We start from the raw sequence: 19,829 nt of genomic DNA, 5'->3' as shown, positions 1-19,829 counted from the left end.
TTATATACGATACTACCGTCATGTTGTCTGTTCGGACCAGGACGTGTTCGTTTTTCAGGTACGGAAGCAGGGCTCTGAGAGCCAAGGCGACTGCTTTCATTTCCAGACAGTTTATATGTAGGCGCTTTTCCGGGTTTGACCAAAACCGGAGACAGGCCTGCCCTCGTAAAGGGCCCCCCATCCTATTTTGGAGGCATCTGTCGTGATAATTTTTCTCCGTGTGTTCACGCCCAGACTCACGCCGGTTTGATACCAGTCGACGGCCTTCCAGGGCATCAGGGCTTTTATACAGCCGTGATTCGCTCTGATTAAAAAGTGGCCCGAGCGCCACGCGTGAGTGGGGACACGGCTCTTGAGCCAGCGTTGGAGAGGACGCATGTGCAACAATCCTAGCTGGAGTACAGCTGATGCCGAGGCCATGAGACCGAGCATCCTTTGAAATCGTTTGACGGGGGCGAGCGCGCCCGCTCTGAATGATGTTGCAAGGCGCCGAATAGCGAGCGCGCGCTCTGATGAGAGGCGCACCGTCATCTGCACTGAGTCTAGCACTATTCCCAGAAAAGAGATATTCTGGCTGGGGATAGCACGCTCTTTGCAAAATTGATTCTCAGACCCAGGCATTCTAGATGGCTGATAATCCAAGATCTGTGTGTCGTTAACTGACTCTCTGATTGTGCTAGGATTAGCCAATCGTCGAGGTAATTCAGTATTCGCACTCCCGCTGTCTCAGGGGAAAGTGCTGCGTCCATACATTTCGTGAATGTACGGGGGGCCAATGATAGGCCGAATGGTAGTACTGTGTACTGGTATGACTGTCCCTCGAAAGCGAATCTCAGAAATGGCCTGTGATGAGGCGCTATCGGAATGTGAAAGTAAGCGTCTTTCAAATCTACTGATAGAAACCAATCCCCGGGGCGAACTTGCGCGAGTATATGTCGGTGGTCTGCGAGCGAATTGAAGCGAGTAACCGTGTTTTATTATGTTCAAAACCCAATTCGGCATGTCGGGGATTTTTTCCCAGGCTTTTGCTCGCACAGATATGTTCTGAATGCTGGCTGGGGGCGTGTCGCAGTGACGTATGGGCCCTGCCGGCGAATTGCCTTGTGCTAACACTGAGCTTACAGCTCTCAGAGGCGCGGGAGCGCGCTGAGCAGCTTTGTTGAGTGCCGAGTGCAGGGGTGCGTGTGAGATTACATGCACGCGCGCTATCTCCGTAATGCTCGCAGCATGAGCTGGAGAAATGTTTGAAACTTTATAGATAGTGTTTACGGGTGGGGGTGCATACATTGTAATAGGCACGCGCGCCACTTTCATAAAGCTTCCCGTTCTTAGCGGGGAGTTTCTTGGCTCGCGCGTCGCATCTGTGATGCTCGCGGCATTGAAACTGTATGGGCAGCGCTTATGGGTGGGGGTGCATATACCGTAGTTGGCACGTGCGCCATTTTCATGAAGCCTCTTGCTCGCGGCGGGGGGTATTTGGGCATGCATACAGTGTTTGTGTGTAGGGGTGCATGCATGACAGCAGGCACGCGCGCTACCTTTATAGTATTTCCCGCTTTTACTGGGGAAGTGTTTATAACTGTGGGAACAGTGCTTGTGTGTAGTGGTGCATACATGACAATAGGCACACGATCCACATTTATGGGGCGTCCAGCTTGAGCTGGGGAAGTATTCAGCACTGTTTGGACAGTATTGATATGTGGAAATGCGCACTTTAGTGTGGACACGTGACCCCTTAGTGACACAGGCAGAAAATGACTCTTTTTGTGATTTCTGTGTGTTGCCGTTAAAACGGCGTTTGATTGCAGGTGAGCGAGTTCTGTGACTGGCCCATTGACTGCTGTACAGACATTTCCAGCCGCCTGTAAGGGGACTGGGTAATGCCTTGCAGGAACCACTCGTCCAGCCGGCTGCAGGCGGGTTCTTCCGGAGAAGACCAGTCGAGCCCGAGGTGCGATCTCTGAGTCCATGCTGGTGCCCCTGCTCGTGTCCGCTAATGTCGACGGCGCGGGGTCGAAGGCCGAGCCCGGCCAGTCGTCGGATGCAGCGTCAATGGAAAGGCTGTCATCCTTTTCACCGTCGTCCCCTGAAGCGCCGAACGAGACGAGACCCACCGCTCCGGAGGGGTGCTGGTCTGCCTGCGTGAATTGAACTGGCGGCAGGGATTCCTCGGGTGGTGGTGAAGTACGCGGGGACTGGCCCGGCGTGACGTCACTGAAGTCCGCGTGCTCTGGCGGCCTCTGTGAGCGACGCTTTTTCTTGCGCAGCTCGAACAGAGGGGATGGCAGCACGGTGGTAGCTGGCTCGTTCGCGGCGAAGGCGGCAAAGCGAGCGCGCAGCTCGGTGAGGCCCAGGGAGTCACATTCGGGGCATCCGCCTCGAGTGAGAGCAGCTTCTGCGTGGTCAGGTCCCAGTCAGCGAGCGCAGAAAATGTGACGGTCCCCGTCAGGAAGAGGGCCTCTGCACGAGGCGCAGGTCGAAGGCATTTGAAACAACGCCTCGAATTTGCTCTTTTACTAAATGACAAAAAAGCGTCGCAGAGGCGAACACTTGCAAAGTAGCTTAGTAAAAGGATATCAAGGTGATGCGCGCCGGATGGCGTAGCAGAAGGCTTTGAAGGCGGCTGAAGGCGCCGGCGTCCTCGTAGCAGTCCTGCTGTAGGCTTGTCGACGGCGGGCGAAAAGACTCCAATAATCCGGAGGATCCAGCGAAGAGAAGGTTTTTGCTGAAGGAGATTAAATCTAAAGAACTCTCATGACGGGGCGCCTAATATATAACCTTAGCCACGCCCATCTTGGCAGGTTCTGAGCACGCGAGCGCAAAGCGCGCTCATTGGTTGCGCGTTCAGAGTCGCCCCGTCATTGGTTCGAGCAAGTTGCCGCAGCACAGCCAATGACCGAGCTGCCTCGCTCATTGCTGTCTGCTGTGCAGCTGCAATGCGTTTTACATAAAGACTTCAATATTTCTCGAGAAACGGAGTTTTCCCATAGCGTAAGCTTCTTACGCAATAGGAGAGACCTCTCGAGAGGGAACATTATTTAAAAAAAAATTGAAAAGCTGAGAGAGCAGATAGTTTAAGTCACTTTTTTTGATGGATATGAGTCTGGCATATGGAATTCCTCTGTTAAATTTCAGAATTCTTGTGTTTAATCTTCGGTTTCACGTGAATTGAAAGTTCACATTCAGTTCACGACACCTGGCCATTAAAGCACCTTCCAGCCACCTTCTGTACCCACACAGGCACAAGAGTTTTCCCATTTAAGCTTAAGAAATCTTACGAAAAATTATTTCATATTATATATTTATATATTATATCTAATATTTTTCCCATTTTTAAATAAAGCATTTTAATTTTTTTTTTACTGTGGATTCTAAATTATTATGGTTAAATTAATCTCGGTTAATAGTAAAACCGTATATCACGTCATCCCTAATTCAATGCATACTCTTAAATATTTATACACTGCATCATATCAAACATTCAAAAAAGCATTAGGGTTACTGCTTAAAACAAATTACCCTTTCAGGAAATTCAAATTCTTACCGGTTTATCTGAAAAGTCTTTAGGCTTTCCTCACCATGAAAAACAACTGATCATTTCTATGGCTGTCTTTACCATCTTCACTGACTCCACATATAACTAATGTGATATATTTCATGTTTTCTAAATTCATATGAAAGTTTTTTGTGGGTTACAGACCTACAAATCAAAATGGCATGTTGTCAGCCACTGACTGTCTTGTGAGATTCATCCTGTAGGGGGCGCTTGACGCTTGAAAACCGAATCCTCCATGCATCCACATTTAAATCTAAGAATGCTTTAAATTTCACTTTGGAGACATTTTAAACTGGATAGTTATTTTTAATAAAAACTGATAATTGCAAGGATTCATACCTGTGAATGAGAATCTGCCTCAGCATTTTCTATTAAAGCATTCTTAAAAATCCTCATCTTGTAATAATAAACGCATGTGAATTCATGCATCCTGGTCAGCGCTGAGAAAAGTAACCGGTGCCACATGGCACCGCCATCTAGTTGGGCAATACCAACTTGTACAACGGAGGGGGGACTTCAGTTTTTTGTCTCAATATTACAGACTCATAGTCACGCAATTGTAAGGTATCTCATAACAAATATTTTCAGCATTGAAAATTGGACAACTTGCATAATGTACTGCAGCAGTGCAGCAACATAACAATTATTGGGGGGCCTGATTACAGGGACATGGATTGTTTATACTGGTAAAGCTAAATGACAACAACGAGTTTAATGGGCAGCATCAGGGTGGACAATAACAGGGTGGATATTCAGTAGATAAATTAACCACTACATGGATACACTACATGATATCTAGCAAACATATTTGTAAGCCTGTATTGATGATTTTATGTATGTATAAATATATTTAAATTTTTAAATTACATTATTTCCCCATATATCTTCCCATGACTGGGTGGACATGTTATGCTTGACCACATATGACTAACACCACAAAATAAAGGAAAACATAAATAAAACAAAAGTATTACAAACTTCAAATAACTCAAAAGAATTTAGCAGAACGGCTGATGTACACCTCCAGTGTGTGTGATGTAATTTCATAACATATATCTTCAATGAAAGGTTATGGTATCATGATACAACAGGGTGCACAATAAATCAAGGGACACACACAAAACGACCACTATCAGTGTTAAAATGACAATTTTACCACAAATGAAAACATGTTTGTGAGAAAATGTAGTATTAAAAGAAAAAATCCAATGATTTGGTGCTTATTTTTGTCAAAGATTTTTGGGGGACATTAGGGAGTGACACATTGAAATAGAAAATTATTTTCAGTTATTTAACTTTTAAGCCCACAGAAGTGTGTAACATTATAAATAGTCTTTATTCTTTTTAACAAGCCTATCAAACTTGTAATTGGGTGAAATTAAACAGTATAAATACCACACACACACACACACACACACACACACACACACACACACACACGTTGTGTTTCCATGTTTTATGGGGACTTTCCATAGACATAATGGTTTTTATACTCTACAAACTTTATATTCTATCCCCTAAACCTAACCCTACCCCTAAACCTAACCCTCACAGAAAACTTTCTGCATTTTTACATTTTCAAAAAACATAATTTAGAATGATTTATAAGCTGTTTTCCTCATGGGGACCCGACAAAATGTCCCCACAAGGTCAAAAATTTCGGGTTTTACTATCCTTATGGGGACATTTGGTCCCCACAAAGTGATAAATACACGCTCACACACACACACACACACACACACACACACACACACACTTATAATGGGGAATTAAAAGCCACTGAATTGTAGGAATGACCCATCTGGGATGGCATGAGGGTGAGTAAATGAGATAATTTAGATTTTTGAGTGAACTATCCCTTTAATCTTAATATTCAGTGTTGGTACTATAGCACTTTAAAGCTAATCAACATTTAATTTAATTTAATTTAATTTAATTAACAATACTGTACTTTGACTTGCCGACTCTTATTTTGAATGGATAAAACGGCATTTATCTTATTGGTCGTGAGTCTCCTGCAGTAGCTCGTGTTCACCGTTAGTTGTCACTGTAACTGACAGTTTTCGCTTCTAGAAATTTAAGAGCGCAAGCGCAGTGGCTTAAACTGGCGCTGGGCAAGGACATTGGGGGAGAAGTGACATTTGTGTAACGTTGATAACAGTTTCTTCTTCTTTATAAATTATTCAGATATTTCCGTCAATCGGATTTAGGCCCACTCTTGCACCTCTGCACAGTGAACTGTCGCGTCGGTGATTTACACCTGATTCATTGAGGATAGGTATGCGTTTATGTTTACATGCAGGTCAGCTAACTGGCTGGCATTTATAGGTATGTAGACCAACACATTTACTTTTTCTTATCTGACCAACTTAATTAGACAGCAAACCGATGACCATTTGAAGAGGAAGTATCCACTTTTTAATGGTTCAGCCTGGTTTGCTCTTTTCATGAGGTTTTGTGTTTGTCAGACTGTCAGATCTGGGGTGAATGTTGATTTGTGAAGTGTGACTAAAGCGTGATGTGCATGTGTCAGTCTGCATCATACTGGACACTGAACTTGTAACAGCTGTAAATGTATATATTTTAATATATGGTCCTGAATACAACTTAATGCTGACTCATGAATAAATATCCATTTATATCCAAAAATATATTGGAATTAATTTTTCCTTGCAATCTATTTGTTCGTATGTATGTTTTAATATTGAATATAAGGTAAATGTAACGTTATTCTTGGCCATTTTATGTTTACATAGCACACATGGCATGCCATAGCACAGGAGCCTAAATATTAAAATAGACTAAGTTCAAAGTAATACCAGGTAATTGATGAGTCTTGAAGCAGCACCACATGACTATTTTTGTGGCACTTCTCTTGTTACTGTCACCCTAGGACGAGTTGGTTTTGTTGTAGTATTCCTCATTTGTAAGTCACTTTGGGTAAAAGTGTAGGTTGAATGCATTACAGGTGAAACTCGAAAAATTAGAATATCGTGCAAAAGTTCATTAATTTCAGTAATTCAACTTAAAAGGTGAAACTAATATATTATATAGACTCATTACAAGCAAAGTAAGATATTTCAAGCCTTTATTTGATATAATTTTGATGATTATGGCTTACAGCTTATGAAAACCCCAAATTCAGAATCTCAGAAAATTAGAATATTGTGAAAAGGTTCAGTATTGTAGGCTCAAAGTGTCACACTCTAATCAGCTAAACACCTACAAAGGGTTCCTGAGCCTTTAAATGGTCTCTCAGTCTGGTTCAGTTGAATTCACAATCATGGGGAAGACTGCTGACCTGACAGTTGTGCAGAAAACCATCATTGACACCCTCCACAAGGAGGGAAAGCCTCAAAAGGTAATTGCAAAAGAAGTTGGATGTTCTCAAAGTGCTGTATCAAAGCACATTAATAGAAAGTTAAATGGAAGGGAAAAGTGTGGAAGAAAAAGGTGCACAAGCAGAAGGGATGACCGTAGCCTGGAGAGGATTGTCAGGAAAAGGCCATTCAAATGTGTGGGGAAGCTTCACAAGGAGTGGACTGAGGCTGGAGTTACTGCATCAAGAGCCACCACACACAGACGGGTCCTGGACATGGGCTTCAAATGTCAAATGTCTTACCTGGGCTAAAGAAAAAAAGAACTGGTCTGTTGCTCAGTGGTCCAAAGTCCTCTTTTCTGATGAGAGCAAATTTTGCATCTCATTTGGAAACCAAGGTCCCAGAGTCTGGAGGAAGAATGGAGAGGCACACAATCCAAGATGCTTGAAGTCCAGTGTGAAGTTTCCACAGTCTGTGTTGGTTTGGGGAGCCATGTCATCGGCTGGTGTTGGTCCACTGTGCTTTATTAAGTCCAGAGTCAACGCAGCCGTCTACCGGGACATTTTAGAGCACTTCATGCTTCCTTCAGCAGACAAGCTTTATGGAGATGCTGACTTCATTTTCCAGCAGGACTTGGCACCTGCCCACACTGCCAAAAGTACCAAAACCTGGTTCAATGACCATGGTATTACTGTGCTTGATTGGCCAGCAAACGCGCCTGACCTGAACCCCATAGAGAATCTATGGGGCATTGCCAAGAGAAAGATGAGAGACATGAGACCAAACAATGCAGAAGAGCTGAAGGCCGCTATTGAAGCATCTTGGTCTTCCATAACACCTCAGCAGTGCCACAGGCTGATAGCATCCATGCCACGCCGCATTGAGGCAGTAATTAATGCAAAAGGGGCCCAAACCAAGTACTGAGTACATATGCATGATTATACTTTTCAGAGGGCCGACATTTCTGTATTTAAAATCTTTTTTTTTTTATTGATTTCATGTAATATTCTAATTTTCTGAGATACTGAATTTGGGGTTTTCATAAGCTGTAAGCCATAATCATCAAAATTATATCAAATAAAGGCTTGAAATATCTTACTTTGCTTGTAATGAGTCTATATAATATATTAGTTTCACCTTTTAAGTTGAATTACTGAAATTAATGAACTTTTGCACGATATTCTAATTTTTCGAGTTTCACCTGTATATATTTTTTGTCTTCCCATGTTAGAGTTAAAGGATTGAAGTTGAACTGTGAAGGAGCGTGTCACTAGAGGAAGCAGTGGATGAGAGTCACTTTCCTCCTCTTTGAGTTGCATGATAATGTCATCTTACTGAGTGTCCATTGAGGTTGCCCCAACACCCTGACTTGAATGGCTGTGTGCAGAGGGGGTGTCTCTCTTTGGGTGGGATGTGTCAGGAACCATAGCGGCAGACAACCAATGATGAAACAGTGCTGGAATCTATGTCAGGTAAACATCATTTTCATACTAGTAGTGTCTTGACTAAGTAGTGTTTTAGGTTTTAAAATTATGTAAATCCGCTTCGTGCAGTGGCTGCATTTTCAAATCGGGGTGTGCATTACTTTTTCAATCCGTTGTCAATTACTCCTTATCCAATGCAATGAGTGTGTTTACATGTACTTTAAAATTTAGATTTCAGTCAGATTAATGCAATAATTTGTCTTTGTAAAATGTCATGTAAATGCATTAGTCTGACTGAAATCGTACCAGTCCGATTTTTGAAAAATCTAACAAAAGACCTAGATAATGCAATTGTGGATCAGTTCTGTCAGGCAACTCACTGAACACTTTATTAGGAACACCTGTACACCTACTTATTAATGCAATTATCTAAACAGCTAATCATATGGCAGGAGTGCAATGCATAAAATCAAGCAAATACAGGTCAGGAGCTTCGGTTAATATTCATATCGACCATCAGAATGTGGAAAAATGTGATCTCAGGGATTTGTTTGGATTTATGGGTTGTTTGTTTTTTGCATGGAATGTGAATTTTATTTTTACATGTAACAGATAGCTTCAAAATACATTTACTGTATAAATACAAATGTGCATATCCTTTTTCTGTGATATATAGTATTGTACAGTATTGACTTTTCCCAGTAAACTTTTACCTACTGTTGAAATCCTTATCTAAAAAGCTCACTGTGATACACAATAGCATTCAGATACAACTGGCATTCTTGTGTAGTACAATAAGCAATGTCATCAAAAACGTTTGTATATATTAAACATTTCCAGGGTTGACTGCCATGGTGAAAAAAACATCTAAACATTTTGACCAGTATGGCTCACATGATTACAAAAAACTTTTCATTTGGTGGCATTGGTCTATTTACTGACACAATAACTAGGATTTGAAGCATGATTTCAATGTTTTGGGTGAGTTACTACATTTTGTAGACATGCAATAGAGTTGTGATGTCCCATAAAACAGTTGTGACAATTGCACTTACAATTTAGAGAATGTTAAGACAGTTTCAAAAAATGAGCCAAAGTGATTGAGAAAACTGTGAGCGGCATTTTGGCGGATGGAAACACCTTGATGATGAGAGGGATTAACAGAGAATGGCCAGACTGGTTTGAGCTGACAGAAAGGCTACTGTAACTCCGATAACCACTCTGTAATTGTAGTGAGCAGAATAGCATCTCAGAATGCACAACACATAGAATCTTGAGGCGGATGGGCTACAACAGCAGAATACCACACTTTTTTTAGGACCATAGTGTTACTAATAAAGTGCTTATACTCGTCATTCAGACTGCAATTGGCCTCATCGTTATGCGCATGCTCTGAGAAACAGAGGTGCCACACTATCTTCACAAATTCCATCATAAAATACAATAAAAGAGGGAAACGGAAGCATGCTATGGCCAAGGCTAGCACACTAGTGTTAGCATTAGTGCCAAGAGTGCATAATGTAAACATAAATTATACATTATCTACTCATCGAATGGATAAAACAGATTCTTTTATTTATCTCATGTGGATTCTATTCATAGAATGAGGCACATAGATCCAAACCCAGCGATTGCTAGGAAAAATATAGACAAAATTTTCTTTCTTTTTATTCTAGACATCTCTCTTATTCTTATTTTCTGCAGTGTGTTTAAGCAAAATATGTTAGTGTCCATGTACAGTTGAAGTCAGAAGTTTACATACACTTTAGCCAAATACATTTAAACTCAGTTTTTCACAATTCCTGACATTTAATCGTAGAAAACTTTGCCTGTCTTAGGTCAGTTAGGATCACTACTTTTATTTTAAGAATGTGAAATGTCTGGATAATAGTAGCAGAATAACAGCTTTTATTTCTTTCATCACATTCCCAGTGGATCAGAAGTTTACATACACGCTGTTTGTATTTGGTGGCATTGCCTTTAAATCGTTTAACTTGGTCAGATGTTTTGGGTATCCTTCTACAAGCTTCTCACAATTAGTTGCTGGGATTTCGGCCCATTCCTCCAGACAGAACTGGTGTAATTGAGTCAGGTTGGTAGGCCTCCTTTCTTGCACACGCTTTATCAGTTCTGCCCACAAATTGTCTATCAGACTGAGGTCAGGGCTTTGTGATGGCCACTTCAATACCTTGCCTTTGTTGTCCATAAGCCATTTTGCCACAACTTTGGGTGTATGCTTGGGGCCATTGTCCATTTAGAAGATCCATTTGCGACCAAGCTTTAACTTCATGGCTGATGTCTTGATATGTTGCTTCAATATATCCACATAATTTTCCTTCCTCGTGATGCCATCTATTTTGTGAAGTGCACCAGTCCCTCCTGCAGCAAAGCACCCCCACAACATGATGCTGCCACCCACATGCTTCACGATTGGGATGATGTTCTTCGGCTTGCAAGTCTCACCATTTTTTTTCCAAACATAATGATGGTCATTATGGCCAAAAAGTTACATTTTTGTTTCATTAGACCAGATTAAATTTCTCCAAAAAGTAAGATCTTTGTCCCCATGTGCATTTGAATCTGTAGTCTGGCTTTTTTATGGTGGTTTTGGAGCATTGGCTTCTTTCTTGCTGGGCAGCCTTTCAGGTTATGTCGATATAGGACTCGTTTTACTGTGGATATAGATACTTGTCTACCTGTTTCCTCCAGCATCTTCACAAGGTCATTTGCTGTTGTTCTGAGATTGATTTGCACTTTTCGCACCAAACTACGTTCATCTCTAGGAGACAGAATGCCTCCTTCCTGAGTGGTATGATGACTGCATAGTCCCATGGTGTTTATAATTGCGACTATTGTTTGTACAGAGGAACGTGGTACATTCATGTGTTTGGAAATTGCTCCCAAGGATGAGCCAGATTGTGGAGGTCCACAATTTTTTTCTGAGGTCTTGGATGATTTCTTTTGATTTTCCCATGATGTCAAGCAAAGAGGCACTGAGTTTGAAGGTAGGCCTTAAAATACATCCACAGGTACACCTCCAATTCAGTACACCTCCTATCAGGAGTTAATTGTCTAAAGGCTTGACATCATTTTCTGGAATTTTCCAAGCTGCTCAAAGGCACAGTTAACTGGAATTGTGATATAGTCAATTAAAAGTGAAACAATCTGTCTATAAACAATTGTTGGAAAAATGACTTGTGTCATGCACAAAGTAGATGTCCTAAACAACTTGCCAAACTATAGTTTGCTAATATGACGTCTGTGGAGTGGTTAAAAAACAAGTTTTAATGACTTCAACCTAAATGTACTGTATGTCAACTTCTGACTTCAACTGTGTATGCTCACTGTGTCATCGCTACTGTTGTTAAAATAACCACACATGGAACTCTACTTACAGTAAATCGGGCTTAATGCAGTGTGTGATATCTATAGCAGGAGAGAGAGGCAACACACATAGAATGAGGCGCGTTCAGTGCTAAAGAAAAATGTTAGAGGATAAGGCGCTGAAAGATCAGCACTATCTACGCCAATGAGCATTTAAGCTTTTTAAGTTTTCAGCTCCGTTGTTTTGATGCGCTACTCACTTAAACTGTAGAAATAGTCAGATGGGGCAATCTTTGCCATTATGTCCCGTGGTTTGCTAATTAGTTACCGCTGCTCTACTATGATGCAAAGGGTCTATATCACTTTTTCTCAGCCAACGTCCTTTCTTCATCTATTCAATTGCACATAGTGTCATGTACACTTGGACTGATAAATTAAGACAGTAGATCGATAATGCAACAACCTGTGGTAGTTCAATTATAACTGCCCATGTAAACATACTCAATGACATTCATACATTTTAAAACATGTATCTAGATTCTCTTACTTAATTTTGTTTCATTTGCAGACAACTGAATTTCACCTAAATGACAACTCTAGGACTCTGAGCAGTGCATCATGGGCCTTGGCCCCTCCGAACAGTCTACGCTACCAGTCCCTTAAACGTCCAGCCCTCTCCCATCCCTTCCACCATGCCTGCCAGCCCAACAGCGCTCCCAGCCTGGAGGAGGGTGAGTGGGAGGAGGTCATCAGTCTTTGTGTCCTGCTCAAACCTGGGGAGGCCGATGAGCAGCACACCATGGTGGAGGTACCACTGCTCGGGCAGACCAAGTTAAGCGAGCTTCTGGCTTTGGGGTCCAATAGACCCTTTGACTTGCTTTTTCCTTTAACCACTGTTGATGGTAGCAGAGATGATGATATAAGCATTACCAGAAAGATAGGGACTGAGATAAAGCCCCAGCAGGAGCTGAGGGAGAGAGGCTCTTTCAGGAGTCTTTTTGAGACGGAGGGATGTCCCACCCCGTTTATGTTGGGATCTTGCTTCTATTGCTTTCATTGCTCCGGGACAGAGTCTCACTCAGAGACAGTGGACAAAATAAGACTGGGACAGGAAGAGCAGAGCTTCTATCCAGCCCTCCATGTCACATATTGCAGCCATGCTGAGATGGTGAGTGTGGACAAGAGTTCGAGTCAGAAGGACATGGAGAATGAGGAGAAACTTGCCCTGATGTACGAAAAGTTGAGAGTGGAGGTAAGACACTAGTCTCGAAATGTTCATGTGTGGGTTTGGGTCCTTATTTACTGACTTATCCACACTGTGTTGCAGCTGCCCAGTTTCTTTGTGAAAAATCATGACTACAGCTTATACTCTGAAAATGTTGAGTTCATCAATGGTCTTCTGAACACCAAGACAAGGTATGCAGCTTCTAGATACATGTCCTTCTACATCTTTCACCTCAGATTCAGTTATACAAGCGGTCACTGAACCCTAGAATCATTTTGTACTCAAGAGGTTGAAATCTTTGTAGCTCAGCTTGCCAAATCCAATATCTATGATGGTGGAAAAGGCAAATATCCGATTAATCATCTGATAGTTTTTAAAAATCTGTTTGTATTGAATGTTTAATTTTTTTTGGGCTTTTCTTGCCAAGATGGGCACAGGTATAGAGGCTACATGAGTACAAAATGAATATAATTCCAGATTCAGTTTATTGTGCAACCAAAATCCCAATAATATTAACTAGAGATGTCATAAAATATTGATAAATCGATTATTGATCGGCATGTTGTTTTATCAATCCAATTTTTAGGCATCAATATATTACCATCAGCCAATATTGAAATTAGAAGCCTAATTTGTGTGCTTTAAATTCACAGTCAGTTGCATTCCATTTAATGTAGTGTGACGTAATAGACAAGGGTGCGACATAACATTTACTAAAGCTGGTCGCGGCATGAACAGGCACAGGCAGTCCAAAGTTACAAAGGTTTTTGTACTTCAAGAATGAACAAAGTGACACTGATAAATTTGCAGGTTAGTGTATGATACTGGTGTAACTGTGCAAACTGAACAATTAGAAATGGCGACTGTAGCACGGAGTAGGGCGGGGCCAGGCCGGAATGACTCTTTTTTTTTTTTTTTTTTTAGATGAATGAGATTTTGACAATCTTCTACAATGTATTACAATAGGAACACCATAAATTAAACATTGTCATATAGACTAATAAATAATTTATGAGCAGTATTTCATCAACAGTAGATCGTCAGCAATTGCTTGTCATAAATGTCAGGTATATACAAACAATCAATAAAGAATGTATAAATAAATAAAATAGGCAAAAATATTGTTTGCATGCCTTTAGTTATTTAATCAAAAACCGAAATATGCATTAATGTAAGGATGATAATGTGAATAAATATTGTCAATGATAACAGATTTAGAAAATTCACACAAGGTATCAGCAGCTATCGACGTTGACTTTGCAGATAACGGATAGTTCCAACAAGCAATTATCGGCACAGATTAATCGGCAAGGTCATGGGTTTGATTCCCAGGGAACACACATAGGCTACTAATATAATTTATTGCTTGAATACAGAGATGTAAATTGAACTGTAAGAAGCAAAATCAGGAAGTTTCAGTATCTGACCTGACACCAAAGCTAAAGGCATTTCACCATTTCTCATACTAAGAAAGCAAACAAACAAAAACACAGCAGAAACTGATATGCTAATGAACGCACCTTTATTTCAAATATAGTACATTTTTTTTATATATAAAATGTACTATTTTAATTAAAACAATGCTATAGAAAATACGAAGAAAACCAACACAATAATATTAATAATAAAATAATACTGCAGAAATGTCGTCATTTTCTATACCAAGAAAAAAAAAAACATAGTAAAAGCTGATAATCTAATGAACACATTTATAACATGAACACTTTTATTTATAAAAGTTACATTTGAATAGAAATATGCACAAGCGTAATTAAAACCATGGCATGAAGCCTTCAAATGTTTCTCAATTAAGTACAAATGATAAATGATTTATCAGTAATAAAATAAAGAACACAGAAACTAATTACAAACAAGAAAGCAAATTTAAACAATGGAACAAAGATACAAAGTAAACAGTACTCGAAGCAGTATACAATATTCAAATAAACATTTACTGATACATATGGCACAACAGCTCTGGTGAAAATCCTAATTATGTAATTTATCAGTGACTGACAAGGTACAAAATCTGTTGGTTACATACAGCTATAAATAATAATAAAACTTGTGTTTACAGCTTTTAGACTAGCCTACAAGACTCGATAGCCAACAATAAAATTGAATAACCAAATCAGAAAGTGCCATCTTTTTCACCATTATTTTCTTCACGATTGGTTTGACCGCACTCGGGTACAGAATGAAGTCAGCACTTCCAATACCTTAGAAAAATTGGTATTATTACTTTAAATTGTACTATTGGCTTGTTATTGAAGTACTGACATCCCAACAAGCCATTGCTGATTGTTTTGTCTGCTTTGTATCTCTGAAGGGGCCGTGTAGCATACCAATTGTCTCTGACACTTTGGCGATTGATGTGTCTGTGTTACTATGCGGAGGCTCAGCTTGAAGTGCTGAAGTTGACCAAGCATCAAGAAGACGGCTCCATCAAAGCTCGCTGGAGAGTCAAAGGCCTTCCCTTCCACTCCCTTCTGGTGTTCTTCTACAAAAAAGACAAGAGCCAACTTTACAAGTAAGACATGCTATGACAGCATATCATTTTTTTGCCTTTAATCAGACCAATAGCTTGTTATTAAACCACTCTATTTTTTCCAGAACATATGATGCATTCTCCACCTTCTATCTTGGCTCTGATGGACGAATACACTGTCATAAAGTTGAAAAGGTGAGCTTGCTTTCTGCTAAGTGTGATTAAGCCAGCAGAAGTCCCTTTCAGGACCAAACCGTTCTATAAGTTGCGTTCTAGTTTTTAGTCTGAACCTAACCCTTTTTTCCGTGGTTAACCGTAAATGTTTGTCTGTGCTCTGGTGGGCAGGTTATGCAGGCTCGCCCTCCCTTGCTGCCAAAAGTGACCTCAGTGCTGGCCGGAGCTGTGGTGGCTCTGGGCATTCAGGAACACCGACCAGCCCTCAACCTGCTCCCACTCCTGCTGTCTTCAATCCGACAGGCCCGAGCCTGAGCTGCAAAGATGAATACAGCACTTTCTGTAGATTTGTATGATCAGGAGGACATGTTTGGTGACACCATTAAAAAGACTGAAAAAGATGCAGAGCGTAAGATTCAGAGAGAGCTATACTGAGTGTCCTGAGTGAATTTCAGGAAAAAGAACAAACATGTTACAACTAATGTCACTTGAAATCATCTCCTGTGTCCACTCTTGAATTTCCACTAATTGAATGATAGCAGATCAGTTCTAAGCACAACTTCATCCTGCACTCATGCAAATGTAACCGCTTTCAAAGCTTACCTTATACATATTACACTATAAGACAGGATAACACAATATTCCTTGTCATTTGATCCATCGTTCATTAAACAGAAGATTAATGCTTTTTATCGCTCAACTCTTTAACACAATTGTGGTAAATAATGTAAATGTAAAAATGCAAGCTTTGTTAAAACGCAGTCCAAATAATTACATGTCCAGATCACATTGACAATTATAAACCAGCAGAGGTGGGGGGGTCTAATAGAAATCGGTCATGGGATGGTAAATAAGTTTGGATCGGCTTCCATTGTAATATGTGCTTGATTATATATTTTTGTATTTATATATTCATTGCCAATTTCATCAGTTGTGTTGATTGAATAAAGAGAGAATGCTCCAAGGATTTATCACTCTTTGCTAATTTATTTATTAAAGGGATAGTTCACCCATTTACTCACCCTCATGCTATCCCAGACTTTATTTTTTTGAACAAAGATTTTTAGAAATACATTTCAGATCTGTATGTCCATACAATGCCAATGAATGGTGGCCAGAACTTTGAAGGTCCAAAAAGCATATAAAGGCAGCATAAAAGTAATCAATATGACTCCAGTTGTTTAATTAATGTCTTCTGAAGTGATATGATAGGTGTGGGTGAGAAACAGATCAATATTTAAGCCATATTTTACTATAAATTCTCCTCTCTGCCCAGTAGGTGGTGATATGAATGAAGAATGTGAAAGCAGAAAAAAAAGTAAATACTGAGAGAATTTTCATTTTTGGTTGAACTATCCCTTTAAGGAGCATAAATAAGTCTTCAGGGTTGCTGCCTTTTAAGGGAAAATGATGCCAGGGATTGCCTTAGACAGTTTAAAATTGTAGTTTCCATTCAGGACTTGTGCTTGTTTGCCTGTTTTTCAATGTGTGTCATTTGCTAACAGTTTGCAACCGATATAACTGACATTGCCAAATCTAGTACTGCACTGGTCTTAATTAAAATGCCATGCTGTCCATGTAAATTAAAACACTATGTAAGACAACATGCTTCCTAAATGATTTTTTTTCCAATCCTTAACATTGCATGGATTATTTTTAATGAGGTTAATTGTTCTGTTCAGAAGATTTATTTATCTCCACCAGTTCAACAATGGGCTTTGTGTCTGCTCATTTGGTGTTGTTCACAAAAAAAGGTACACATGCAATTCCAGTTTCATCAAGAACATTTCCAATTACATAAGCCTCTAGTGGTAAAACATTTTAGTGGACTTACTGCATCACAAAGTAAAGGAAAAACTCCTTTCAGAACACACCTGTCTCTGATGCTTGTAAATGGACAATAAAGCATGAAACATCTGGTGATGTACGAATGCTTCTGCTCAAGTTAACCAAAAAACCTGGTGTGAAATTAGTGGGTGAAAATAAAATGCATATTGACATCAGTATCTTTGGTCTCTATTCTTCTATATTGCCAAATTACAGCAAACTATTTAAAACCTAGCCTATATCATCGCAACTGATTGGATACAAACCATGTTGATTGAGATTAAATGGATCCTTCAGAAGAGGCTGCGTGTGAAACCAGTGCAGCCAAATTAAACAACCTGATTTAACCGACTGGTGCCCAATTGAGCTATTGAGGGTATTCTCTGGATTTTGGTATTATGATAATTATTTTATTTACTAAATAATTAGTTGTACAGTATGGCACTTTTAATTAAAGTGATATTCCAGCTTCAATACAAGTACTGCTCAATCAACAGTATTTTTGGCATAATGGTTATTACTACAAACATTTATTTCGACTCGTTCGTCTTTAAAAAACAAAAAAAAAAAGCATAAATCGAGGTAACAGTGAGGCACTTACAATGGAACTGAATGGGGCAATTTTTAGAGGGTTTAAAGGCAGATATGTAAAGTTTATAATTTTATAAAAGCACACATTAATTCTTCTGATAAAACACAAGTGTAATTTTAGCTGTACCGTTGTTTCAATCGTTGTTTTTACATTCGTTTTAGGGTTTGTTGACATTACAACGTCATGGTAATGAAGTTGTAAACTTTGCTATAACTTTACCCAGAAAAGGTTAGTAAGTGATTTTATCACACTAAAATCATGCTTATTAAGTCTTGTGGCTATACTTTTGAAACAGTATTTTAAAGTTTACGGATTGGTCCCATTCACTTGTAAGTGCCTCACAGTAACTTTTCTTTCTTTAAATAGGAGGAACGAGCCAAGGTTCATTTTATTTGTAATCAACATTATGCCATAAATGCTTCGAGCTTAATCTGTTCTGAACCCGGAATATTCCTTAAAAAGAGTATAAAATAGGGCTTTAAAGTCTATGTCTTTGTTCTTTTTCAACAGCAGGCCAGTGAAAATACATGTTTACTTAACCTTCAGAAAAAGTTGTTTGTCCACCTCAGGAGGGCATAATATACATTGAGCCCTTTTATTTTGTGGTTTGTAACCATGTTTGATGTGATTCTTACAATAGCATTGAATGGTTGAACTGAACTGAAAAAAATACAGCACTACAATTGACATAAAATGTAAAGAAAAAAACTCGACTTCCTGCTATGCTACGGAAAAGGTTCTGATGATTTTACTTACTTTAAGAAAGTAATGGGACACCAATTTGTGGTAACATGTGAAAGATGTTTTTGTTAAACTAAACCATAGCAAATAGAATTGAGGGGCCAGATTCACCAAAACCTTTTTAGGATAAAATATATGTATGTAGGCCTATGAATGTTGTGCAATTAAATTTTTTGGGGGAATTTGTTTCTTGAGTTATAAAATACCAAGAAAATAGTAGTAAAGAAGAATTGTTTTATTAAAGATTTTTCGTGAATTCGTCCCATTTCCGTCTGGCTGAAACATGGAGGCAAGACAGCTGTTTTTTTTAAACTACAAGTAATTGTAGACATGGACCATTTTTATTTCAGAACAGCCACATTTTTCAGCAACATGAATTTGGGAGCCAACAATTTGTTTTTGGCATGCAAGAAATAATTACAAATAACAGCAAATGTATCATTATGACTAAATACAAGTCCTAAGTGATGAATTGTGCAGTGCTGTACATCCATTTCCTCACGTTCAATAATATGTTTGTGCCTTGTAAACATCAAACTTGGTTTTCTCGTGGCATTATCTACACATTTAGATGGTCAAGCTGAAATGAATTATTGTGTATTTGTCCCTGAATTACAACAGTTATCATTGCTATTATTAAAACAACTTATTACAACAATATACAACTAATTTACAATGGACAGGGACACGTGTGAATTCTACCAGTGTAAATCTGGCTTTGAGGTGACACGGTGACATTGATAACGTCTTAGATGAGGTTACTGAAAACAGTGCCTATTGCATACAATGTAAAAGGAATTAAGTCTAGTTTCTTCACAGCATTCCGGCTCCTCTATAACAGTCTAGCTCACCGGCTCTGTCTATATTTAGTCACTATCCACACATTTGACCCTGCAAACATCTGAGTTGCGTGTGTCAGTCCGATATCAAAATGACTGGTTCCCTTAAAGCATGAGGCGCTATTGGCTGTTCCCTGCGAGACATCATGATCATGGCCGTGCGTTTGACAAAGAGAAGACAGATGTGTAAACTGAGCTGTTTTTTTTAGGAGTCCTCAGAGAAAGCTCTGTGTGTGTTGGGGAATCGCTGCTGGTTATAGTCCGGATCATCACTCAGTCTTTTCTTTACATCACTTTTCACCTGTAAGACAAATTAAGA

The 19,829-nt window shown here is 39.7% G+C and overlaps 2 protein-coding genes across 6 annotated transcripts in view; one reads left to right on the top strand and one right to left on the bottom strand.

Annotated features, from left to right (window-relative positions):
- The first annotated feature begins 5,660 nt into the window (after positions 1-5,660).
- Positions 5,661-17,494, top strand: c26h6orf136 (chromosome 26 C6orf136 homolog). 2 transcript variants are annotated; one of them, XM_052093051.1, is made up of 7 exons: positions 5,661-5,834; positions 8,108-8,348; positions 12,193-12,876; positions 12,952-13,040; positions 15,179-15,379; positions 15,463-15,532; positions 15,683-17,494. In XM_052093051.1, the coding sequence occupies exons 2-7, from the start codon at positions 8,250-8,252 to the stop codon at positions 15,824-15,826; spliced, it is 1,287 nt and encodes a 428-aa protein (XP_051949011.1). In that variant the 5' UTR covers positions 5,661-5,834; positions 8,108-8,249; the 3' UTR covers positions 15,827-17,494. The 2 variants fall into 2 exon arrangements, with proteins under 2 accessions (XP_051949011.1, XP_051949010.1); XM_052093050.1 differs by having other exon boundaries at positions 5,661-5,884.
- Positions 17,495-18,922: 1,428 nt separating this feature from the next.
- The window catches only part of bag6l (BCL2 associated athanogene 6, like), a 29,770-nt gene continuing 28,863 nt past the window's right edge, over positions 18,923-19,829 (bottom strand). For all 4 annotated transcript variants that reach the window (XM_052093379.1, XM_052093380.1, XM_052093381.1 and 1 more), the window contains one exon: positions 18,923-19,811. In XM_052093379.1, the coding sequence (XP_051949339.1) occupies positions 19,716-19,811 (96 nt within the window). In that variant the 3' untranslated portion in view covers positions 18,923-19,715. The remainder of the gene's footprint in view (positions 19,812-19,829) is intronic.

This window comes from Xyrauchen texanus, chromosome 26, assembly GCF_025860055.1.
Source record: "Xyrauchen texanus isolate HMW12.3.18 chromosome 26, RBS_HiC_50CHRs, whole genome shotgun sequence".
Classification (NCBI taxonomy): domain Eukaryota; kingdom Metazoa; phylum Chordata; class Actinopteri; order Cypriniformes; family Catostomidae; genus Xyrauchen; species Xyrauchen texanus.
The sequence above is the reverse complement of the archived record's forward strand: the minus strand, read 5'-3'. Positions and strand labels throughout refer to the sequence as shown.